This window comes from Monodon monoceros, unplaced genomic scaffold (genome assembly GCF_005190385.1).
Source record: "Monodon monoceros isolate NGI ecotype Baffin Bay Population unplaced genomic scaffold, NGI_Narwhal_1 Super_Scaffold_2, whole genome shotgun sequence".
Taxonomy (NCBI): Eukaryota; Metazoa; Chordata; class Mammalia; order Artiodactyla; family Monodontidae; genus Monodon; species Monodon monoceros.
Window position 1 is genome coordinate 17,438,120 of NW_021703776.1, and position 26,359 is coordinate 17,464,478.

Sequence of the window (26,359 nt, forward strand, 5' to 3'; positions counted from 1 at the left end):
CAGCCCTATACCAATCAGTGACAGAGAAGGATAGGATTGTAGTAACACAGAATGAAACCTGCCATGATCTCATCCCAGGGTTCTGGGAAGAGATCTACTTTCGCTGCTCACTGCTCCGTGTCAGAGATCAGAACAAAAGTGTGGTTCTGTTAGCAAGGAAAAGGCAGGGAGAGCTGGGGGTGGGGTAGCAGTTGATGAACTTGGCAACCAGTAGGGTCTGCCACAGTGGCCAGTGCAGCGAGGATCTGCAGCCCTACCTGGGGCATCATAGGCGACCAAGGACAGGAGCCTCTGGGGCACTGAGCGTTGCATCTGTGTTGAATTAGAGACGTAGGTAGCACAGACAGTAAGAGGCCTCCAGTTTCCAAGTCTGAAAGGGAGACAGGGCTGTCTACCAGAAGGCCAGACTCTGGAGCACATCAAGATCTTTGTCCAAATGACAAGCTGCCAGGCTACAGTGGATTAGCTCAACTCAGAGCCTGGCAGATTTGTGTGCCCTTCATGTTTTGCTGATTTAAATGGAAAGGCCATGGATTCGTTTCTTTGCTTTTTCCTTTCTCTCATGGCCAACTGATACATTAAATCAATTTTGGTAATGAACACTTGTTCAGGGTGTCTTTAGCAAGGAGATGAAAGAAGAAAAGATGTCTGGACCTGGACCGGCTCCCACATGCTACTGGGGACCGGCTTCCACGTGGGAGAATTCCCTTTGTATGTTTTAATACTTGGCCAGTAAGCCCTTAATGTGCGGAAAAGAATTTTTCATCAGGAGTACCAGATTTGATGGGAGGCAAGATTTTAGGGTAACCCCACCCCAAACATAAGCAAAAACAAAACAAAGGGAAGGTCTTGCGTTTCCTCCTAAGAACTGTTCCAAAGGCTGGTTCCAGGAAGGATTTGTGGAATGAGTGCCAACCCAGCACTGTGTCTGGGATGGAGGCCAGGGAGCTGCTGGGAGAGGCCTGGGGGAGGGGGAAAAGCGCAGTTGAGTTATAGAGTCATATTTGCAGACTCGCTTGAGCTCTGACCAGGCAAATGTCACCTCCTCAGAAGCTGCTTCTTACATTTCTGTCTGCTGGCCTGGTTGTCCTAACATCATCATTAAATGACGTTTATCAAACATCTAACTGCTCATATTTCAGCCCCGTGTTTTAAGTGTGATAGTTTGTTCTGAACACTTTGTAGGACCTTATCTCTGTAATCCATCCTTTAGCCTAAATCTCTACTCTCCTCATATTGAGGAGGAAGAAGAGAATGGGGTCCCTGACCTTTATACGTTTATAATCATCAAGACAGGCACAGAAGCATGCAATATAATGTAATACAGCCACCTAGCGATTCCCAGGTGGGAAAGTAATGAAGTATGTGTAGGTGTCTGTGGGAGTTCAGAGCGGCAGCGTGAGTCAGATAAAGGTCGCTGGAAAGGAGAGTCTTAATTAGGGCCCTGAGGGAGGGGAGAATTGCACTTGGCCGAGAGAAGAGGGAAGGAGACAGAGGCAGGCCGAGGGGGCAGCAGAAGCGTGGGCGCAGAGGCAGTGATGTGTCCCAGGGCAGCCTGGATGCGCCGATGGGAGAGATGAGGCAGCACCAGGAGAGGAGGGAGTTCAGCCCAGCAGGGAGAGAGCCGGCTCTGCTGACAACAGGTAGGAACGGTATGACCCACTGGCAGGAGAAGCTCAGGACCAGCCGTTTCCATTACCGTGATGGGAAGCAGGGAACCACCGTCTTCCTTGAGAAGATGACAGCTGTGACAAGCCCGTGGTGCTGACACATTACCCGGCTACTGGTTGCTGTTGGTTTGGGTTTGGTTTGGTTTTGTTTTTCAACCTAAAATGCTGGCTCAATTCCAGGTATAGAGAAGGTAGCCCTCAATGCTACAGAAGACTGAATGTCACTATTGTTGAGTCATCCTGTGAGGTTCTGCAGAAAATCTAGGAGCTCAGACTGAAGCACCACAGAAATATTTTTGGCTTCGGTACTATTTTGCTTCTTTATTTTGAGGAAAACTGTACCCCTGTGTGTTTTTATGCAAATGTTATTTTTCTGTGTAGAGCTTATATTAGCTTATTAACCTGTAATCAAAATTAAAATGGTTTTTGTTTTCCCCCCTCACAGTTTTGCTCATTTGGGAGTCGCCTCATGGGCCGAGGGTACTATGTGTTTGATAGAAGATGGGACCGTTTTCGATTCGCACTAAACTCCATGGTAGAAAAACACTTGAATTCACAGATGTGGAAGTAAGTGAGCGGTTTTTGTGCAATATGAGATCTGAGCTGCTCCACAACTATCTGAACCCCAGCTTTCTAAATGAATGTCACTAGTTGGTTTTTGTTTGTTTGGTTGGTTTTTTGCGGTACGCGGGCCTCTCACTGTTGCGGCCTCTCCCGTTGCGGAGCACAGGCTCCGGACGCGCTGGCTCAGCGGCCATGGCTCACGGGCCCAGCCGCTCCGCGGCATGTGGGATCCTCCCGGACCGGGGCATGAATCCGTGTCCCCTGCATTGGCAGGCGGACTCTCAACCACTGCGCCACCAGGGAAGCCCACTAGTTGGTTTTTTATTGAACAAAATGATTCTGAAATCAGGGTTCGTGATTAATTCTTGAATGTTAGCCCCTCTTCTTGGTTGCCTATATTTTTCAGAGACAATGTGTGGTATGCTTTGTCTTCTTTGGAGATCCCTTTTGTGTTGGTAATCTTCTAAACTAAATGAGAAGGGATTAGATAAGACCTCATTTATTTAACAGTGTTAAAGGGCCTTTTTGCTATGACTAAGACCATCTAAGGATATTAAGAATATGCTTCAGTTTGTAATGTTAATGCTACAGTGTCAATACTAAAAATTTCCTAACGGTTATGGACCAACTTGTAATTGTTTAATGTCCTGTGCAAAAGTACGTACAGCAACCAACAGGGCAGATCAGGGGCCACGTTGCCAAGTTGGTTAAGCTTGTCTTTGGCCCTTCCCACCTCCCTATAGGACTCTCTCCTCACCTCTATGCATACTCCTCTCTACCCTAAACCCAGCTTATGTCCCATTTCTCTATGGTTCTTTTATTCTCCAACACCTCTCGATGTATTTGCATTTTAATAGATTCATGAAAAGGGGAAAAGCCTTCTTGACTTAGGGAAGTGCTATTGTACAGGATGACGGGCTAGACCTCTCAAACCATAGCATGTAAGGAGCTGCCATTCCGGCCACTTGGTAATGCCAGGCCAACGCCCTGGCTACCTCCAGCCCCCAGCCCTGCAAAGGTGAGCTTTTGATATCTCATAATCCACAGAGTCATGGATTCCTCAGCTCTGAGCCCAGATGGTCCAGGAGAGCCAACACTAAACCCCTCACCCTGCCCAGTGAAGCCCAGGAAAGGCCAGGAAGGCGTTCCCGAGAAATAGGGTAGGATGGGAACAGAATTCAAAACCTCCCCTCTCCCAGGCAATGATGGCATCCCAGCGCCTATTCACCACGATGCCCAAAGACCTTCCAGAACTTCTAGAAGTAAGCCCCACCGTGCCTGCAGTAAGCTCTCATAGCGGACTTAGGACGACACATTGACACTTCCTGTGAAGTAGGAAGGGGCCACAAGAGAAGCTTGTCATTTCTTCTCCCTTAAGTGACTGCCCAGTGTGTCTCAAAGGCACCCTGATATCTACCTGTGTCCTTTCTAAACAGCACCCGATGGGCTGCGTGCGGGGTTACTGTGTTCTCGGTATTTGGTGACTTATCCCTCTGCGCGGGTCCCCCAGCATGGCAGCCAGCGCCGGTGACTCTGCAGCTCTGTGCTCTCCTGTGTTGTGGAAGTGTAAATCCCGGGCACGTGGAAGGAATGTGTTGATCTGTATTTCGCTGCCTGGTGTCCTGTCAGCTCAAGTCCATATTCCTTTCCTCCTCAGGCACAGAAACCCGAGCCACAGGGCATCAGGTCCCTCCCCCCTTTTCAGGACTTGTCTAACCAATCTGCTGTCACTGAGCAACATTGGGGCTGCCTGGGTGTCAACTCTGGAGAGCGTAGCACCCCGCTGCCCTCTCAACCTCACTGCCCAAACCCCAGGCCCCGACGGGCCCGAACCTGGAGGGATGGCAGCCGATGGGGGCGTGGAAGACATTAGGAAGAAAAGGAACGGCCAAGACTCTTTTTTCTTTAACAAGCATTTAACTCTGCATCAGGAGACGCCAACACAGTATTCTCTTTCAGCCAGGTCAGCATCTGGATCTCCATGCCAGCTGGCAGGGGAGGATGGGCACTGTAATTTATTCGCATCTGTGGGCTTTTGTATGGGACTTCCCTAGGCCAGCGTGCAAAGCTTCAGCTGGGACACAGCCCGCCAAGCTGAAATCCGCTGCCATTTGGCACCTGGAAGAGCACATTAACTGTCTAGCGTGGGGGGAAGGGGTCCCCGGAGACAGTGAGCTGCCACATGCCCCTCTCCCTGCTTCTCCCCTACCCCTTCTCCCCTCCTGACTCTGCTGTCCATTAAAGATGAGTGGGGAGAGGAAGGAAAGAGGTAGAGAGTATGCAGAAAAAGAGCACCCACCCCAGTGCTGAGTGTCAGCCAGGGCACGCTGAGGACTTCAGCTCTGCCGGTCAGCACAAGCTGAAACCTCAGAGTAGATCCCAGTTAAGGTCATCGACTGGGGTCCTCTCTAAATGAGCCATCTGGTATTTGTAAATAACTTCTTATTACAAGGCACTGCCAAACCTCCGCCCATATGGACTCCTATCCATACTTTAGCTGGTACGAAACTTAAGTGAAGGAGAGACTTGAGTGGGATGCCTAGAGAATCCCAGGAGTCAGTAGCCAGTGGAGACGGTGCGGTGTGCTGACACCACACGCTCTGAGAAATGGGCCCTGGTGCTGTTAGGAAGGGGTTGTGCAGTGCCAGACAGTTGTAAGGGCGTGTTTAGACCTTTCCGATCTGATTAATGGGAGTCCTTGCCTGGCATGCATAGTTATGTCGCTGCTGAGAAGTCACCTGCTCACCCATCCACCACCCACCCATCCATCCATTCATTCAGTCATTCATTCATTGCAACAAGTACTACTAATGGAGCCCCAGTTTAGCGTTGACAGGGATCTTTTACCCTCTTTAGGCTCGAGAGAAAATAGATTTTCAAACACTGTCACAGCCACAGTGGGTTGGCAGTGTTTTTCTCCTATATTTGATCTTCTGAGTCTGATGTTTTCAAGGACACTGCGCTTATATATTCAAGGCTTCCTCTGGATTCCACCATAGAGGCGGAAGCCATGGGCTTCAGCAAACTGCAGGCAGAAAACTGCATCCTCAAAGAGAGCAGGGCTAGGAGAGGCATTTCCTCCTCAGCGGGGCCTCTTCCCAGCGCTGCCTGCCTCACCCCGATGCTGCGGCTGGGAGGGTGGCCTCCAAGGAGAAAAGGGAGGCCCCATTTCACACCTGCCCGCCTTCAAGAGCTGTTTTCGAAGCTCTTGAACGAAGCAGAGCTCGTTCCTAATTTCTGGGGAGCCCAGCTACACGGAACATGATTTCCAGCAGAAACAGGGAGTGGGGAGCAAGGTGAGAAACAGGAAAGAACCAGTTTGAAAATATTCACCTGGCTCCTGAGGTCAGTATCCTTTCCTGAAAAGTCAGGGACATGGTGACCCGGAGGCCCCTGTGCCCCTCTCAGTCCCCAGAGTAGCAGCAACATGGCCCCAAGCCATGGTTTGGAAGTAGAAGCTGTTTCCAGCACACGTCAAAAGACGGAGTTTGCGGGGAGGCCTCCAGAGTAACCCACCACCTGGGGCTGGCCTGGGCTCCACAGAGCGTGAGGCAGGGACCTTGCTCCCAGGTGCCCCCAGCTTTCAGGAAGACCTCCGCCCCATTCAGATGCTCTCCTGCACTTATCTTCCGAGCAAGCTAGAAATTCCTGATCCCCTTCTCTGAATCCATGAGGGTCCCTGTACCCTTCCCCCTTCCTAACAGAGGGACAGGAAGACCTGCTGAAGGGCAGCCATACCCCAAAGATAGCTCCTGAGTGATCGCTGAGGCAGGGTGAGGTGAAGGGGAAAAAAAACAGAGCCAACAGCCGGGAGCTGTCGTGGAAGTGCCTCTCTACAGGGTAACCCAGAGGCTGCAGGCAGCGAGGGCAGGGGACTCTGGCCTGTGAGGAGAGAGGTGACTCCCAGATCTCCTCCCGTCAAGAGCAGGGTGGAGAGGCAGGGCACAGGAGGGGTGGGAGGGGCTGCAGGGGCGCAGGGGACGCTCTGGCCCACGTGTTCAGGTGGCCAAGCCCCGTCCTCACGCCTTTTACTTCAAGCCAGGACCTGAGTGTGAAATGACCCCTTCTCGTTAAAAATTACCTTTGTCACTGCCAGGGGAGAAAACAACAGAGGGGGATACTGCTGGGGAAGTTTCTATTCTAAATAACATTCGCCTTTTATTCATGAACCCAAATCAGCCATTATCCAGTAGCCAAGCATGGAGAAAAGGATCTGAAAACCTGAAAGTGATTAAAACTAGGTTGCTGGATGTTGCAATGGGGGGAACTATAGGGAAGGGCCATAATTCAGATTTTGCCATCCTTCAAGGCTTCATTTTCCATTGTCTGGTTCCGCCAGGGATTTCTCTGTAGCCCTGATGCTCACACTTAGTCGAGCTTCTGGAGCAATGCCAAACCTATTTCTCACTGTTTATCTTTCACTCTTCTCTCATGTTTAGGAAGATCCCTCCTGCGGCAGATAGCCCCATGCCCTCGCCAGCAGCCCACATCACCACCCCTGTTCCAGCATCCGTTTTACAGCCTTTCAGCAACCCCAGTGCTGTGTATCTTCCTTCAGCTCCCATCAGCTCGAGACTCACCTCTTCTTACATAATGACATCAGCCATGCTCTCCAATGCAGCTTTTGTGACATCGCCGGACCCGAGCACCCTCATGTCACACACCACAGCTTTCCCTCATGTGGCCGCAACCCTCAGCATCATGGACTCAACCTTCAAGGCCCCATCCGCCGTGTCCCCGATACCAGCTGTCATCCCTTCCCCATCCCACAAGCCATCCAAAACCAAAACCAGCAAATCCTCAAAAGTCAAAGACCTGTCCGCCCGTAGTGACGAGTCTCCAAGTAACAAAAAGAGGAAGCCGCCGTCTTCGACTTCCGCCTCTCCCTCCGTATCCCTGCAGACATCCCTCTCCCCATTATCAGGGCCCCACAAAAAGAACTGTGTTTTGAATGCCAGTTCAGCTTTGAACTCCTATCAGGCAGCCCCTCCCTATAACAGTCTGTCTGTGCACAACTCAAACAATGGGGTGAGCCCACTCAGTGCCAAACTGGAGCCCTCAGGACGGACCTCGCTGCCCGGCGGCCCTACAGACCTAGTGAGACACATGGGCTCGGGGGGCGGCAGCAGTGACTCCTGTCCCCTCTCTGTGCCCTCCCTTGCAGGGGACCTCTCTCTGGCCTCACACAATGCCGTGTCTTCTCTGCCCCTCTCTTTTGACAAATCAGAAGGAAAAAAGCGTAAGAACTCAAGTTCTAGTAGCAAAGCCTGTAAAATCACTAAAATGCCTGGAATGAATAGCGTTCACAGAAAGAACCCACCCAGCCTTCTTGCACCGGTGCCCGATCCCGTTAACAGCACCTCCTCTCGGCAGGTAAGGGACCCGTCCTTCCAGGAGCCTTCTGGCACCGCCCGGGGATGGTGGGAGGGGGAGCAGGGCAGCGCCCCCCGCTTAGCTATGTGGCCCAGGCAGGTGGCCCAGACAGGTAACGCAAGCATGAGTCCCATCCTCATTCTCCCCGTGGGCAATTCCACCCTCTGCTCTGAGAGCAATTTATCTAACAGATACTTTCTACAGTGTCCACGCACTAGGCACTGTTCTGAGTCCTATATGAGCATCACCTCATTTAATCCTCACAACAACCCAGCGAGGTTGATGCAATTGTAATCACCACTTTACAGATGAGCAAACTGAGGCACAGAGAGGTTCTGAGTTCCATCGCCTCACTCTGTTGTATATCTGGAGTTCTGAGGACGATATCATTGAAGAGGTCTATTGCCAAGCAGTTTTATCTGATCCATTGGCATCCCCTTAGGAAGAACCTGAGGCCCAGCCAGGTTAAATGGTGACCTGGGTCCCACCTGGGGGGTGGGAGCGCATGCTTCCGGTGACTATTCTTCTCACATTACCAGGCTCCCTACTCCTAAGATAACCCTTTCCTTCCTAAAGTATCACTGCAGCTCACACCAACTGGCACAGAAGTGTTCAAGGCCACTGTACACAGAGGAGGGTGTACTGTGAGGGGAGCTGGGGGAATGGGACATGATCCAAGAAGAACGCGTGTTTCTTTCCCTTGAGCCCTGTTCTCATCCTCAAGTCTAGTCTTCCTCTCGAGCTGGGAAGGCTGCTTAGGAAACCCTCCCACCCGACTGTTTGTGTGTAGAGGAGGGAGCAAAGGCGGGTAGGGGGCAGCCTGGGGTCTCTTCGAGCTGAGTCCAGTGGGAGGGACCTCCCAGGACAGCGTGCAGGGATGGTAGCAGCAGCCCCAGGCCGACAGCCACAGAATTCAGTGGGCCAGCCCTGTCTGGGGATGGGGACTTTGGAGACATGAGAGGCAGTTGTTTAAAAGATGTTTTCATGTTTTGCATCATCTTTGTGTGAGACTTGTTAAAACTTCATGAAGAGAACCTCTTGAGGGGGATTCACAAAACACAGGTAAACACACAAGAAACAGCAAGTTTGGATCTCAAGGGCCAGACAAGCTGCAACCGAGGCCAAGGTTGTGGCAGTGGGGGATGGACATAGGTCCTCTCATCAGAGCCCAGGTACTCGCACACATCTGCAGTTCCAGGGGTGCAGAGGAGGGGACCAGCACCCACAGGGTCCCCCAGAGACTAAACTACTGGTCGGTGCCACCTCCAGGTCTCAGGATGGAGGGCAGATCCAGGGCTTCCTAAACTTGAATGTGCACATGAATCACTGGAGGGTCTCAGTAAAATACACATTCTGAGTCAGCAGGTCTGGGGTGGAGCCTGAGAGTCTGCATTTCTAACAGGCTCCAGGCAGTGCCACGGCACTGGTTTGCGGGCCACACCCTGAGCAGCAAGGCTATAGTGTCATCTGTTTTCGATGAAGTTCTAGCAGCTAACACTTACTTATGGAATGGGCTCTGTTCCAAGCACTTGATATATTCATTTAATCTTCACCTGTTATTACCCCCATTTTACAGATGAGTAAACCGAGGCACAGGAAGGTTAAGCAATGTGCCCAAAGTCACACAGCGAGTAAATAATAGGTCTGGGATTTACACCCAAGTAATTTGGCTCTGGGGTCTGGGCTTTTCACCTCTGTGCCTCTGTATTGAGTAAATGTGCCACTGTTGATTCTTTGGTGTGCCAAGACCATATGAAATGTTTAGTAACCATGATGAATTAGTCAAAAACTGTGATGAAAGGAGCAGACAAGCCTCCTTCAGAGAGTGCTCATCAGGAGGGAAATCCAAAAGAGCTGATGAATTTAATGGCTGCCTTGGATCTGGTCAATACTGGTTCTCTAATGCAGCTGATACCTGGGTGCTTGTCACCAGGCCATTAAGAAAAGGCTTTGTCCAGGGTCACCAGGTGTTGGGGGGAAGGCCTTTGGAATCTGTGCTGATTCTGTTAGGAGATTGGGAGAGGCATGGCATGAGATTGAGAAATTCAAGGTAAACGTGCTTTGAGGACTAACTGGGGATCTATTGAATTTTATCGGGTGGTGTAGGGCCAGAATTTGCCACAGAGATATTAAACCGTACGAAAAACGAGACTGCGAACGTAAGGCAGACGTCTTTACGCGAAGGCGAGTTTAAGTAGAGGATGGGCTCGTCATAGGAGCTGCCTGCGTAACGTACTCCGCCTCCGTAACGTACTCCAGCCCACCGCGAGCCCAGGTTCGATCACGAGAAAGGGGAGGAGCCTGACGGCCACGCCCCCTCGCCCCCAGGGCTGCGTCACAGGACCGGCCCGCTCAGGCTCCCACTGGAGGGGGAAGACTCATGCCTCTTGCCATTCTCCTTAAGAACAGCACGGAGTGTGCCGGGAAAACTGACTCAGAAAAAGACGCAGGCATTTATTCCCAGCTGGTCCAGGGGAGTCTGGGCTCGAGACGAGATGGGTCTGGGACTGCCGTCACAGGTGGAAAAGCTGGGCCTCCTCCCGGAAACTTGCAGTCTGCGCATCTGGGAAGCGGATTAAGATTTCCCCTCCATTCCACGTTCCCTGTGGGATGAGGGGGGCGTCATCAAGGCCCCCCTGAAACATACTCATTTTCTCTGCCGTTTAAGATGGAAACACGAGTTCCACACGACGGGAGGAGAGCCCTCGAGGTACCGTGCAGCCTCCCCCTTTCCCCTGGCGACTCTTGGTATCGGTGGGTCTCTCCCAAGCTGGCTCCCGTGTCTGAGTAGGGCTTCACTGGTGTCTTTCAGGTTGGGAAAAATAGCAGCCTAGCTTTGTCACAATCCAGTCCTTCAAGCATATCCAGCCCAGGACACAGCCGACAGGTAAGTTACTGGCGGGCAGAAGTCCATAGGCTCATCAGCAGGGTGGAAAGAATGTGGGCTTTGGGGTCAGACCCTGGTTCAAACCTCACGTCCAGTTAAGAAAATGGCTACCTGGCTTCTAACGCTAGGCCTTCTTGTAATTAGCTGTGTGCCCTTGGGCAAGTTACTTAATTTCTCTGTGCTTTACTTTCCTCGCCTATAAGATGGGGGTCATTATGGCCCCTATCTCATAAGGATTTTGTGAGGATTAAATTAATTTATAGACATAAAGCCCCTGCAAAATGCCTGAGACCTAACACAGGTATTAGCTTTTACTGTTAGCAGCTGTATGGTATTAGGCAGATTACTTCTCTTGAGTCTCACTTTTTTCATTTCTTAAATGGCAGAATCGATGCCTACCTCTTAAGGTTATTATGAAAATTAAATAAGATGCTGTTGACTAAAGGGCTTTGCTCATGGCAGACATTGGTCAGCACTTTCTTGAGGCCTCTGGTGGGCTGTAGCTACCATTCAGGATGTGGTTTTCATGGTGGGACTATTCAGGGTAGATTTAGGAGTTTTTATAAACTTGAGGTGTGAAAACAGTCAGTATAGAGGTGATTTTCTCCAGTGGAGTGTGTGCACGTCTGGAGGAGGACAGGGAGGGTAGGTGAGTAGGGTCGTGTGTGTTCTACATGATGGGAAAAAAATACATATATGGCTGTTATGTTGTCTTAGAAGTGCCACAGGTTTCGTAGATACCAAATTACAGTGTTTGGGTGAAGGTTATAGGGAACGGTTTTGTATCCTCAGATCTCCACCACTTTGAATCACTGTGGACCATCTGTGCCAGAGCACCTGCAGCCCCTCCTTTGTGTAGGGTCAGGGAGGGAGGGCAATCTGCCTGTTTACGGCAGGCCTTCTGCACGGTTGCTGGGTGCACCTGGAGTCGCCCACAACTCCAGGCATACCTGCTGGGAACCCACAACGCTAGCCGTCAGCCTAAATGAACGTAACAGTAATACCAACACCTGCCATTTGTTGAGTCCTTCCTCTGTAGGCGCCGTGCTCTGCCCCTCACATACATTACATACCTTTCAACCTTTTAACAACCTGGTCAGGTTGGGGACAAATTGGTTATCCTCGTTTTATAGATGAAGATGAAGGAACTTGAACCAAAACCTGTATATCCAAAGCCTCTGTGCTTAACCCAGCACTATACTTTTTCCTTAGGTAATTCTCCATGCTGTCTGTGAGTTAGTTAGGAAAACATAGACTAAAAAACAAAAACAGAAAAACAAAGACAGATTAATTATCCCGGCCGTCCCTCCTGGAGAGGAGCTCCGTGAAGCCACAGGATTTGCCCCCTTGCTTTCCTTCACAGCTAGGATCTCTGTGCCTACCTTCCATTTACAGAGTTCTTTACTTCCATCACCTCATTTGCTCATCACAGCTGGCTTTTGCCAAATGCAGGAGGTGGGATGGTATCCTTTTCATTATAGATGAGGAAACTGAGACTCCCTTCTTGAATTCTTGTGGGTAATCCCAAATGTATGTTTTGGAAACAAGCTTTTTCTTTTCTTTTCTTTTCTTTCCTAGAAGACCACAAACAGAACGGGCAGGATAAGGACTCTTCCATAACAAGACTATGAAGCCACTTCCAAACCAATGCCTGGCCACGGGACCTCACCCCAGGAGGCCAAGGCCAGGGGAGGGAGGGGAGTGGGCAGTGGGGAAGAGTCTGTTTCCTGTGCCCTGCCTGTGGCTCTGGCCTTTCTTCTTCTTTTTTTAATTGACCAATTTTTAGTTTTGAGGAAAAAGAAAAAGGCAAAAAGAACGTGAATTTGAGATTTACAGAAAACAATACCAGTGTTTTGTTTCCGTTCTTTAACTTGCCACGTGTATACCTTCTTCCAAGTTTGGGGTCCCTCCTCTAGCTTCTGATGCTGCTACTGCATCATTTTGCTCCGGCCACAAGAGCAGACATTGTAGAATGTCCGTTCCTGGTTGGCATCGTCTGGAACTCTTGAACTTGAGCATGTGCAGTGCTCCTTTCCTTACGCTCTCCCATCCTTCCCTTCTGTCCCCTCCTACCTGCCACTCTCTGGGTCCCCACTGACCATCAGAGGTATGGGCTGTCAAAAGCTCCCTCTAGACAGCGTGCTGCATCAGGGGGCGGTTACTGGGGAGCAGCCCATGTTTGGGGAGCAGAGAGCTGGAGGGTGGGCGAGTGCCCTCATTAGGTTTCCAGGACGCACCAGCACAGAGGAGGGAGATGCAAAGTTGAGAACAGCAGCCATTTAATGATGGGGCTTACTTAGTACCACTGTCCAGCTGTGCAGCTCGGAGAAGATGTCCTGGGTTAGGGACAGGAGCAGGAATGGACCTGGGAGGTGGCAGGAAGAAGGGCCTGGGGGTAGGAGAAGATATCCTCAAAAGATGGTGGGAACTGGGTGACTGATCATCTGAGCGTGTTAGGAATCCATGCTGCAAAATCCCTTCCAGGGCACCATGTACGAGGGCGCAAAGCTGGGCGAGTCACAGGGGGAGGAATCCCAGGGAAAAGGGCACAAGACCTCAGGAAGCCACTCAGGAAGAGGCACAGTGCCCACCGCTGTGGAAGGTCTCAAGCTGCCCTCCGGGGCGCTGCCAGAGGAGAAAAAGCAGAGCCGGAAGGAAAGGCCTGAGGGAAAGCTGCCATGGAGGGTTAATTGCCAAACAGCTGGTGATTGGTGAGAATAATTACTAGCATTGCCCAGCCACCTCCATGCCCTGGGCCAGAGGGCCCCGTGGACTCAGCACGCCCATAGATCAGCTCATGCTAGGTTGTCAGAGGCCACCACTCCGATACAGCCAACCCAGGAAGGAGTGGTAAGACCACTGCTTATGGAGAAGAGCCATTTGGAAGATCCGGAAGGGAGAAGCTGGAGGCCTGCAGCTATAAAACTGTTCACACTGGAGTTTTGAAAGAAACCAATACCATAAGCTGTAATTGGGAATCATAGTCAAGAAAGGAATTCACCATATAAAAAGTGTTCTGTGCTATGAATCATGTAACTTTGTATACAGTGTAATGGCAGAGACACCAGGAGGTTTCGCTTCATCCCTAAGTCAGAAATGAATGCCAGTTTTGCAGCTGGACATAAACCCTCATCCCCACCCTGAAGTTTTCCTTTTCTTTCCCATTCCCCCCAAACCCAAGGATCAGACTACTGTTAAATTTCACCGTATGATTGGATTTTGCGAAGACGGGAGGCAAACGGAGTGATTTGCATCAATGGAATTGCACTGACAGTGTTTCTTAATAGGATTACTAAAATTTTTAATATAAAATGAAGATTTTTTTAAAAATCAGGAGTTGATATTAGGTACTAGGATATTAGTTCGGATGATTTCATTTTTATTTCTACAGTGTTAAAAGTGCACTTATATGCTGGTTTATTTCCATCTTGGGAAAAAGAGACTGCAAATTGAAGGGAAGATTGTTACTTTTTCTTTTTTTTAAAAAAAAAAGGTTAAGGCAGATTTTAAGACTTACAAATGTTTAAGAAATTATAAACAAGGTTAGACCCTTCGAAAAAAAAGTTTAGAAGATAAAGTAAATTTTTATAGTGTTAATTTTGTAATAATTTATGTTTTACTATATTACAGAGCTAACTGACCAGAATAGTTTCAGAAACAATATGAAACTTAGGAAAGTTGAAGCAACGTTTATATTTTTAAAATGTTCTTTGAATTATGTTTTTATTGTACATTTCTTCAGACTGAAAAGTATGTACATATCTTTGTTATTTTTGCACAATTTTCGTCTCGTTCGGTTTTAGAAGTCTGGTTTTTTTTATAATTTATTTTGAGTTGTAATACTTGCAGGAGTAAAAACAAAAAAAATCTCAGCAACAAAATAACCCTCTGATTTATAAACTCTTACACTCAAAGAAGGAAAACAAAAGTTGAGAGATTAAGTGGCTGCTTCTGAGAAATAATGTCTCAACAGGGACTAAAGGAGCAATTCAATGGATTTTAAACGTTTTAGCTCTCTACATCTTGAATTGCAAGCTGGAATAAAGAGGCTCCCCACTGGATGCTGCTTACTTGGTGAAAGACTGGCTCTGACCAAGGTGAGGACATTTCTGGAAAACTGAGCAAAAAGGGAAAACCCACGGTGTTTCTTCCTTCACAGTCAACTACAGGTTTACTTTATAATGATGTATTCAGAACTCACAGCTTGAAATATGGAATGCAAATAAAAGGTTTTCTTTCGGTTTGTTTGAATGGAGTTCCACTGGACCAGCCTATAAAGCATTATTAGGGGGATATCGTTTGGGTACTTCTGCACACCCCACCTAGCCCTCTCTCCCAGCCCCTTGACTGCACACACCCCCATCTGCCTGAAGATCTCGTGACTTGTCGCCAGCCATAGAGGCTCGAAAGCTCTGGTTGTTAAAGCGTAACGCAATGCATAGACCTGTCAGCCATAAAAAAAAAAAAAAAAAAAAAAGCGACCTGGATAACTTGTATGCCTTCTTTTGTATCAATGTACCAATTGTAAATAATGCTGATCAACCTTTGTAGAGAATAGTTTATACAGCATATTCTATTATTGCTGATTCTCAGTGAACTCTTGTTTTAAAAAAGGAAAAAAAGAAATTTTCTATTTACACCTTCTATTTTGTTATGCTGTCGGCCCATGGCACTTTAACAAAACTCTGTGGGTTTTACGTAGCTGGTCAGTCATGGGGTATATTCAATAACTGTTGTTGCACAGACGAGAATTTGCACCTGCTCATTTGTCCTTTCCTACTACCGATTTTAGAACCTTTTCCAGAAGAATTTTGAAGAAAGCATGTCCAAACATTCTAAACAAATGCCACACTTGTGGAGTGGGTTTCTTTTCTACAATCCATATTTTGTAACACTAAGTATTTTCCTTCTTTGTCCTGCACCTTTATGTATTAGCACTATCAGATAGAATTCATTCCATGCCTGTGATATTGTAAGCAGAATAAATGTCTAAAGTAGGTGTAAATAGTAAATCCTATGGCTTACAGTTTTAAAAAGGAAAGAACAAACATGTATCTATTGATACTGCCGTGGTTCAGCACAAGGTCTGGAGACATTCTCCAGTGAGCGATTGTATTTTTTTTTTTTTGCTTTTTTTTTTTTTTTTTTGGTAACATGGCTTTGTAAATAAAATAATTTATATGTTTGTAAAAACAGTCTTCGGGTTTTTATAAAATTTAGATTGGGGGTATTGTTTTTTATTCTTTTGGGTGTATGTGTCCTCACCAGATGAGCGTTCCTCCTAGAACCCACATTTAAGGTGTAGAAGAGAGCGAATTCATTCAACAGATATTTATGGAGCATCCCATCTGTGGCTGCCCCTGAGCTAGGCACTCTGCTCAGTGATGAGAAACATAGTCCCAGCTGCTTGCCGAAGGCACCCTGGTGGGGGAGACAGTACATGAATAAACACACGATCCAATGTGTGATTACAGATTGTGACAAATTCAATGGTAGAAAGAATTGAGTTCTGTGAGAGAAAATAACAGGAGAAAGTGATGTAAAATGGGTTGGGGGTTGTGATCAGGGAGCTCCCTCTGAGGAAGTAAGCTGAAGGCAGAAAGTGTTGGGGAGATAATCCCAGGCAGAGGTGGCCCATGGTGGGAAAAGCCTGCTAAGTTCTTGGAACCTAAGGAATATGCACTGTGGACAGAGCAGGGAAAGGGATGGACAGAAGGCATGGCAAGGTCACAGAAGGACTCCTATCTAGAGTTTGGATTTTTGTGCTCAATTCAGTGGGAGTCCTTCAAAGGGCTTTACATAGGGCATGGCGTGATGTGATCTGTTGAAAGATCTCTAGCTGCTGTGTGGAGAATCCATCGGAAGTTGTTGCAAGAGACCCAGTGAGACATAGTGTTCGTGTGGTCCCAGGATGGTGACAGTAGATCTGAAAAGAAGTGAGTGGAGTCAAGATCCATTTTACATATTAAATTGACAAGACTGGTTTAGGAATTGGATGTGAGAGTAGGAGAAAGAATGACTCCCAGGTTTCTGCTAGAGCAGTTGTATTAGGTGGAGATGCCATTTCTTCAGATGTGGAAAACCAGAGGAAGAACAGGCTTTGGGGAAGGGGGGGTGGCAAAAGGAATGTTTCATGAAGATCAGAAGTTCTGTTTTGCACATGTATGTTTGCTCACGTGTGAGATCACTGTGAAATCTCTAAGCTGCTGTGTCAAGAAGGCATGGGCTACACATGACTGGAGCTCACAGGTCTAAGTTGAAGGCATCAACTTGGGAATCTTTGTTATATGGATGATATTTAGAGCCACAGGTATGGATGTGATTACTAGAGAAGATGGAGAAGACGAGCAGACATTTGGAGGTTAGGCAGAAGCAGAAAAGCTTGCAAAGAACTCCAAGAGGAAGCGTTCACAAAGAGAAGAGAACCCGATAGACAGTGCTTCCCTGGAAGCGAGGACTGTAAGATGCTTCAAGCAAGGAGAAGTCAGCTGAGTTAAGTACTGTTGCAGTATGGGAGAGAGATGGTATGTAGTCTGGGGTTCTGCAGCATGGAGGTCTTTCGTGACTGTTAACAATCTCCGAGGGCTGTCATAACAAATTGCCACAACTTGGTGGCTTAAAACAACGTAAATTCATTCTCTCAGGGTTCTGGTGCCTAGAAGTTCAAAATCAAGCAGGGCTGCACTTGCTCAAAGGCTGTGGAGGAGAATCCTTCCCTGCCTCTTCCGGTTTCTGGTGATGGCTCGTATTCCTTGGCTTGTAGACTCATCACTCCCATCTCTGCCACCTCCTTCACGTGGCCTTCTCTCCTGTTTCTCCTGCGTTTCAAGCCTCCCACGGCCTTTCTCTTATAAGGACTTAAGGCTCACCCTAAATCCTGGATTATATCCTCTCAGGATACTTAAGGTAGTTACGTCTTTTTGCAAATAATGCATACTCGCAGGTTCTAAGGGTTACGACTTGGACACAGAGTGACCTTAGCGAAGCAGGTGTGTTGAAGTGGCAGGAGAGTGAAGGAAATTCAGTTGTGTAGACAAGTCTTAAGAAGGTTAGAAGGCACAATGGAGTGTTTGGATTTTGTTCCCTTTTGTTTCTTTTGTTTTTCAAGGGAGAAGGGTCCAGATCACGATTCATATGCTGGTGAGGGTGGGACAATAGGGGAGGGAGAGGTTGATGAGACAGGAGAAAGGGGTGATTTTTTTTTTTAAAGGGAAGTTTTTGAGAAGGCAGGAGGGAGGTGAACTTGAACACGTGTGGAAGTATTGGCCTTTGTAGTGCAGAACAATCAACCGAGGCCTATTAAAAATTTTAAGAGTTTATCTGCACAAAAATGGGATTCAAATCAGGCAGCCCCAAACCAGAAGTGGTTAGGAACTCCACCAACAGGAGCTGGGGTGAGACTTCTATAGAGAAAAGGTGGAAGCAAAGTAAGGTAGGTATTGATTGCCTATAGCTTAAAGCCTAGTTGGCTGTTTGTGATTGATTGTCCCCAGCATTTTGGATTTTGTAACCTTGAGACATTTACAGACTTAGATTCTGGTTTGCTTACATAGGCCTCTAGAGCATTAGAGCATCTCAGTCTAATGGCCTCTTTGTTTGACTAACTTAACAGTAGTCAGAAGGACACTTCCTCCAGGGAAATGGGGAAGAAAGAAGTCAGCTTGTAGATTCACTGCTGAGAAGATGAGGGAATCCCCCATCTGATGGCTTCCATTTTCTCAGCGACCATGGGGCAAGCTGGGTGTGCCTGAGAGCTCAGAAGAAGTTTGAGAAGAGTAAAGAAAGAATTTAGTACTTACTAATGAAACTGGATTGCCACAAAGCATTGAGAGCACATTTGAGATTTGTGATCAAAGCACAGTCCTGGCATGGTGATGACAGCCTTGGGGAGTGGTTTGAGCACACCAAGAGTAGAGCAAGGCCACTTGGAGCCAACACTCTTGGGCAAACTTCAGCAAATTTCTTAGCGTTTTGCCTCAGGCCTAACTGTAAATATTTTCACTATTGTACAGGGAAAAAAAAAAAAAAACAGACGAAGCAGCTTTGAAGCTTGAGGAAGCTTCACAGAGGAAGCACATTGCACATAAACCTTTGTATAATTGGATTATCCATAACCACAAAACATCAGTGTGGTGCTTCTAGCAGCAAGGACATCATGTATCCCTTGGTTCTGAGCTTTGTCTGAGACTGGCCGTCCATCACTGTTCTGCCCTGGTGACTTCTAACTCCATTTTTTTTTTTTTTTTTTTTTGCGGTACGCGGGCCTCTCACTGCTGTGGCCTCTCCCGTTGCGGAGCACAGGCTCTGGATGTGCAGGCTCAGCGGCCATGGCTCACGGGCCCAGCTGCTCCGCGGCATGTAGGATCTTCCCGGACCGGGGCACGAACCCGTGTCCCCTGCATCGGCAGGCGGACTCTCAACCACTGCGCCACCAGGGAAGCCCTCTAACTCCATTTTGAAGGGAGCCTAGACATCCTATATTTTCCCAACCTGGAACTCTGAGAAGCCTCAAAATTAGTCATAGGCTTGGAGAATCAGTGTGAAAACTGGAAGTAATAATGAAGACCCTCTTCTGCAGGTGAGGAAACTGAGACACAGACAGGTCGAATGAGGTACCAAGAGCACACAGCTGGCTGACTGGCAAACCTGTCCCCCCTTCAATCTGGTGCCCTGTCCATTCTATTTCCCTGCCTCCTGTAGAAATAAACTGCACCTACCGACTTTTCTTCCTAAGCCCCTGTGGATATTTCCAGAAAGGTATTTTATAATTCTATGTGCCTCCTAGCTGGTTGACTCAGGTCTCTAGAATTTAATTTTACAATACTTCAGTATTTTTCTCCTTTTGATTTTTCCACTAGGCAATAACTTCTTGCTTTCTGATCTGGTTGGAGCTATTCTGGAATGTCAGGTTTAAGGTATCCATGTCACTGAGCAAAGTTCCCAGGAGTGTATTTCAATAAGTTTATTTTCTGTTCATTACATCTTCATAAGCCATTCAACTAGAAAAGTAAATGAGGAAGGTGTAAGAAAACTGAACGCCTCAAACACTCAATCAGTCCCACGCAAGTCTGAATCATTGCAGAATCACAATGGGAGCCAACAGCTCGGAGGCGCTGTATTTATTGTGACAATTGAAATCACAAATCTGATCTAAGGTCATTAACATTGGAAGGGTTCTCTTAATTTTAGAAGATTCTGGAGCTTTTCTGGATTCCTCCTTTCGCCTTTAAGTATTTCAGTAAATTTTTTTTTTTTTTTTTTTTTTTTTGCGGTACGCGGGCCTCTCACTGCTGTGGCCTCTCCCGTTGCGGAGCACAGGCTCCGGACGCGCAGGCTCAGCGGCCGTGGCTCACGGGCCCAGCCGCTCCGCAGCACATGGCATCTTCCCGGACCGGGGCACGAACCCGCGTCCCCTGCATCGGCAGGCGGACTCTCAACCACTGCGCCACCAGGGAAGCCCCTTCAGTAAATTTTTAATCAAAGCAGCAGCAGCATCACAAAAGCGTTCACATCATCAGGCTGTGCAGGCTCATCATCACATCACCCCAGCTAGCTGCTGGGGGTGGGGGGGCTGTGAAAGCAGGAGCTTGCATGGTCTGTATTAGAGTTTTCATTTTCTCTCCAGCCACTTCACTTCTCTATTGGATTTCCTAGCTGGCCTTATCACTAACCCCACTCCACTACCCACTCCCAAATCCCCCCCATGTTCCTGAATAATCCAGATGCAGTGTTGGAGGGCTGGCAGGTAGAGGGTAGCAATTCTGGCACATTATTGGGATAGGGCAAAGGCAGAGCCCCATGGAAGTGAAGAGAAGGGAGAGGAAAAACATGATTCCGGGGCTTTTCCTTTGGAAAGAATCAGATGCATGTTTCTGTTTCTGTTTGCAGTTTTTACAAGTCTCTTGGTCCTGTCCAGCTCAATAAACTGAGAAGGTTTGGATCCATACTAGATGCTCAGTACTGGGCCTGCCTGGCCGCTGGACACACCAGAGACGGTATCTCCTGCAGTTCTCACTGTCCAGCATTTGGAGGATGTTCCCTCCGGGTCCTTGCGGAGCCCAGTACTGCTCAACATTTTAATTAATGAATCGGCATTCAAAGTAACCTTGGTGAATTAAAGCCATGAATACAAACAGACAGATTTATAGAATAGATGTCACCTTTCGGGGGCACAAGGGAGGTTTCTGGTGCTAGCAGTGTTCTGTATCTTGACCTGGGGGCTTGTTAAATGAATAGAATCACTGATGAAATATTTATCTGATTGTGTACTTAAGATTCATTAATTTTACTGTGCACTTTTAAATTTAAAAGTTTACACACAGACACAAAAGGTAAAGGGCAAACTTGGAGCCATAATTGTCTTTGCAGAAAGAAGAAAGTTAGAAGTGGTTTGAGGAGAATACTAATAAGCCCGTTTTCTCCCCAGATCCCCCAGAGGCAGTAGGTACCACAGAGAAGGGGTGCACAATGGGGTGAAAATGGGGGAGAGGGGCTTGAAGTCTCACATGAGGTTGTCAGGCCCCTCAGAGCCCCCTTCACCTCCCACATGCAGCCAAGTGGCTACTCTCTCTCCCCACACCCCCGCGCCCCAGCAGGGGACTAAAAAGTTTTTTTCTGGAAAAATTGAATGGGAAGCTGAGATTCAGGATCCAAGGAAACCAGGTCCAGCAGAGAAGGTTACCTTGGGGTGGAATAGGGGGGTGGGATGAGGCACAAGATTGTCTCTTTTCATCCTAAACTGTAGAATTTTAATGTGTTACAAAAGTGTGTGTGTTGCTTTGATATTTAAAAAATTCAGATAAGTATATTATCAGGACACCTACACAATGATGAAATACATGGGAGCCATTAGATGATCTCACTTTTGTGTTTCCAGAGTACAGTGTTTGGCTTTGGGCTTGGCAGCTTAAAAACACTGGATACAGGACCAGAGAAAAGTGGTGAAAGTGATCAAATATAGTTGATTACAGTGAATAGTTGTGGAATACACTGTCCTGGAGATGGCTAAAAATGGAATGCCTGGGATGGCCTTAAAAACAATCCTCCTTCACAGGGGGACTTTCCCAATGGAGATTTTCTGCTGGTAAAGTTTGGTGAGGGTTATGTGGGTTACATTGACATGCCGGTGCTTTTTCATTCAAAAAACATGTATACTTCATGTTTCCTTGGACTTCAAATTTATCTGTAGGACCCTCTTAAAGGACTGTGTTATCCAAGGTTGTTTGGATCCTAAAACAGGAGCAGGCATACAGTTGGCATACAATACACGTTTGCTAAGTTAAAAAATGGAGTGGTGTGTTGGTGGTAAATGTCAAACATCCAGCTTTAGGGGTGGCAGGGGAAGCACTTGCTGATTTCTGTAATGTTAATACATCCACCGTGACTGATTTCAAGCTATCAGCGTGACCTCTCTGAATCCAGAGGGAGAAGAGAAGTGCACATTAACTCCTGTGAGCCTGGGCAAGCCAGGCCCAGCATACAGAGATTTTGGCCAATGCAAAAGACATGCTTATGACCATTGATACTATATCAATTCACGTTAAACTACAAGAAATAATCTAATCCATTAGTCAGGCCAACAAGGAAAATTTTGCTATCAGTTGGAAATAACCAACGTTCAAATCAACAATTTCTTACCACTTTTTACTTTTTTTTTTAACTTATTCCTGCTTGAAAAGGGCACTGGGGCAAAGCGGATGTCTTAGTTTCCAAAATTATATCCAAGCAATTATCTTTCTTGTATAAGCAATCCCCACTCTGTGGGCTGTGCTCCAAATGTTTCATTTGGAACCTAATATATTCTTCCACTTAAATGTAATATCAAGGGTGATTAGGTTGCAGGACAACCCACAAAAGCCTGTAGATCCCACAATGTACTTGAAGTCTGATATCAGTGCAGTGGTATTATTTTGGGAAGTGCGTCCTCGGTTTCAGCCAGGGAAGGCAGGATTGTATGCCACCTGGCTGCTGTCCCGGCTATGAGAGACCACTCCCCGCCACCCTGCCATCTGCCAGGAGAGTAAAGACTTCTGGCTTGTACCCTGAGCAGACTCCCAGCTCTAAGCCAAACCCGCACTACTCTGACATCAAGAAAACAGCTAGAAGGACAGGGATTCCCCTGGCGGTGGTACTGGTGGTACTTGTGGTACTGGCGGTGATGGTGGTAGGGGGAGTGAGTAATAACATTACTGATTATGTGTTTTACATCTTTTCTAATTTAATCCTTACCATAACTCTATGAGGTCAGTAAGATTATTATCCCCGTTTTAGCGATGAGAAAAATAAAGTTTTGAGAGGTCAAGTAATTTGGTCAGGATCACACAGCTGGTAAATGGCGAAGCCTCTTGAGAAAGGGTCCTTAACTCCCCATGTAAACTGTGTATCAATAAATAGGAGATCATCTGAGGTCATCCTTCATACAAGTAATTTAGAAGCTCAAAGAACGTTGTTCATAAGTTTTATTCTGGGCCTCAATTTGGTGAATCTAATGAAAGCTTAAACAGACATAGTCAGTGTGATGGGAGCTAAATTTAGGCTTAGGATATAATATGATGTTCGGAAATGCAGAAGTAGCCTCCAAAATGAAACGGAACAGAAAAAAGAAGAGTTCATGTAAAAACTGGTGAAATCCAAATGAGGTCTATACTTGAGCTAATAGTATTGTACCGATGCTGAGGTCCTGGTTTAACAAAGACAGTGTTCTACGGTTATGTAAGACGGTATCATTGAGAGGAACCCAAGGAGGATACACTGGAACTCTTTGTACCATTTTGCAACTTCTTGTGAGTCTTAAACTATTTGAGAGGATTTAAAAAAAAAAATTTTAATGAAGTACTGTAGAGGGGGTACCAAAGCACCAGAGCTATTATCCCAATCTCCTCCTGAGATCCTTTGTAACTGTGGCCATGCTGTTGATATTTTCTACATTTTCGTGTTTTGTAAAATGGATTTAAATTAATGTTTCGAGATGTTTTTTAGCATTTTTGCTCTTTTTAGGTTATTGAAGAATGAGGAAAGCTTCTGAGTAGATGAGGCACTATCACAGATAATTGAGTGTTACCATTTCACAAAGACTAACTTTGAGACTTGAGTTCCACAGAACCCTGTGTACCTGTTAAATCACAGTTGCAAAGCTAAAACAGGAGTCCGTGTTAGTTCCACTTGACACAAAGACTAATACGATGTCACTACTAGACCGTGTTCTGGTGGGTTTTTTTTTTTTTTTAACTCCAAAAATGCAGCTCACCAATAAAGCAACTTGGTGAAAATGAAATTATCAGGTTCCAAACTATGTCTCCCTTACGATTTGCATAAGAACATTAATCACGTGGTATATATACCTTTAGCTCCTCCCATCTTGACATGCAGAACAAGAACCTATAGTTCTTTAGAGCTGCAACACAAAATCTGAAAGATTAACCAAAACATCTTTCAATAGGAAATCGTATAGGACAGCCTATGGACGTAGGCTATAGGATATATTTAGTCACGATTTCCCCCTTCTCATTTTAACAAGGCTATTAAGATAATAACAGTGAACACTTACATAGTTCTTAGTACATGGCTGGCACCATTTTTTAAAAGAGCTTTACATGCATTAACTCAGTCCTGAAGACATCCTCTATGAGGTAGATACACTGTCCCCATTCTGTCCTTGAGGACACTGAGGCAGAGAATTTAGGGGTTTGGCCCAATATCACAAAGTTATTAATAGTCAGTGGTAAAACAGAGTGTTAAAGTGAGGCAGTCTGGCTCCAGAGGCCTCTACAGGACACTGCCTCACCATACAATTGCTCAGAAAAAGTGGGCTTCATATATTTCTCCCCTTTAACAGCAACCAAAACTCCTAGTTGAGGCATCTCTAACTTGTCCCTGGTTGACAGAGAAAATGGAGAGAGGGAGTTAGCCCACATTCTGTCCTGGCTACTCATGTCCCCCCACTTTCCCTTTTATCCATGCCCTCCCCCAAACACACACACTAACCCTGAGCTATAACTCCCAAGTTGACAGGCAGATTGACAAGTCTATCCAACACCAAAGCCTGAGCCCTTCATGCTAGTGGTCCACAAATGGAGTGACCATGTATTAAGATGACCTGGGACGTTCCCAGTATTATGGTTGAAAGCTTCATGGTAACGGACCCCTCATAGTCCTGGGCAAACCAGGACAGTTGGTCACTCTGTGCTCTAGAACCACTCAGGAAGCTGGTAAAAAGCTGTGATGCCTGAGGCAGCCCCCCACCCTTGCACCCTGGCCCCCAAGGCAATTATATCAGACTCTCTGGGGGGTGAAGGGGCAGACACTGTATTTTTTTAATGGCTCCCTGGGAGTTTCCAGTGTGTGTCCTGGGTCGATATGAGCTGTGGGATGATACTAAGCACGAGCTGGAACCTCCGAGGCTCTTGGGATTCCTGATCAACATTTCCCAGATCTTTTAGCTCAACCCTCATGGGCTGCTATAACACAGGGTCTCAGTCCTGATTGTCCACTAGGATCTCCTGGGGAGCCTTTAATTACTAGTAATTTGGGAATATAAAATGGTACAGCTGCTTTGGGAAAACAGTTCAACAGTTTCTTAGAAAGTTAAACATACACCTCCCATGTGAACCAGTCATCCCACTCCTTGATACATTTAACTTAAGAGAAATGAAATCCTATGTGCACACAAAGATCTGTACATGAATAGTCATAGCAGCTTTATTTGTAATAGCTCCAAACTGAAAGCAACCCAAATGTCCATCCACGGGTAAAGAGAGAAACAAATTGTGATATATGCATACTGTGGAATCTTACTCAGCAATAAAAAGGAATGAAATATTGATACATGCAACAACATAGGCGAATCCCCCAAAATAATTATGCTGAGTGAAAAACACCAGACCAAAAAAAAATTTTATATATATATATATATATATATATATATATATACCGTATGGTTCTATTTATATAAAATTCTAGAAAATGTAATCTACAGTTACAGATTACAGATTGCAGGTTTGTGATGCCTGGCAGTGGGGGTGGGGCAGGGTTAAGAAGGGGTGAGAGGAAGGAACTAGAAAGGGACACAAGGAAACCTTGGGGGATGATAGATACATTCTTTATCTTGATGACAATGATTTCACGTATATGTACATACTTCAAAGCTTATCCAAGGGCTTCCCTGGTGGCTCAGTGGTTAAGAATCCGCCTGCCAATGCAGGGGACGTGGGTTCGAGCCCTGGTCCGGGAAGATCCCACATGCCAGGGAGCAACTAAGCCCATGTGCCACAACTACTGAGCCTGCGCTCCAGAGCCTGCGAGCCACAACTACTGAAGCCCACGCGCCTAGAGCCCGTGCTCCACAACGAGAGGCCACTACAATGAGAAGCCTGCCCACTGCAAGGAAGAGTAGCCCCGGCTCGCCGCAACTAGAGAAAGACCGCGCTCAGCAACGAAGACCCAACACAGCCAAAAAACAAAAAAACAAAAAAACTTATCCAAGAGTATGTCTTAAATATGTGTAGTTTATTATGTTAATTATACCTCAATAAAGCTGTTCAAATCCACAACAACAAAACTACCCGTATTCAGGCCCCATCCCAAAAGATTCAGTCTCCTGGACCTGGAATGGAGCCCAGGCCTCAGTACGTTTTAAGGTACCGTCAGTACTTTCAAAGGTGGTTCAAATGTGCAATCCTGATTGAAAACCACTGCAATGATGCCTACCACCTGCAGTTACTGCCCCAAACCACTAAAAGGATTAGTAATAACAAGGAGATGGAGGACAGAGTCGAAGAAGTGAGGATGATGACGTCGATGGTGATGAGGAATGCAGGCCAAGTTGGCTTATTAAGAGATGGCATTGACAGAGAATAGCTGACTCCAC

At 46.8% G+C, this 26,359-nt stretch overlaps 1 protein-coding gene across 15 annotated transcripts in view; it reads left to right on the forward strand.

Annotated features, from left to right (window-relative positions):
• The window catches only part of ATXN7L1 (ataxin 7 like 1), a 243,690-nt gene extending 223,965 nt beyond the window's left edge, over positions 1-19,725 (forward strand). For 7 of the 15 annotated variants that reach the window (XM_029233306.1, XM_029233312.1, XM_029233309.1 and 4 more), the window contains 3 exons: positions 2,116-2,237; positions 3,892-4,197; positions 6,674-8,013. In XM_029233306.1, coding sequence (XP_029089139.1) covers positions 2,116-2,237; positions 3,892-4,197; positions 6,674-7,901 — 1,656 coding nt within the window. In that variant the 3' untranslated portion in view covers positions 7,902-8,013. The other 8 variants (XR_003795185.1, XM_029233303.1, XM_029233302.1 and 5 more) reach the window with 8 other exon arrangements.
• The last annotated feature ends 6,634 nt before the right edge of the window (positions 19,726-26,359 follow it).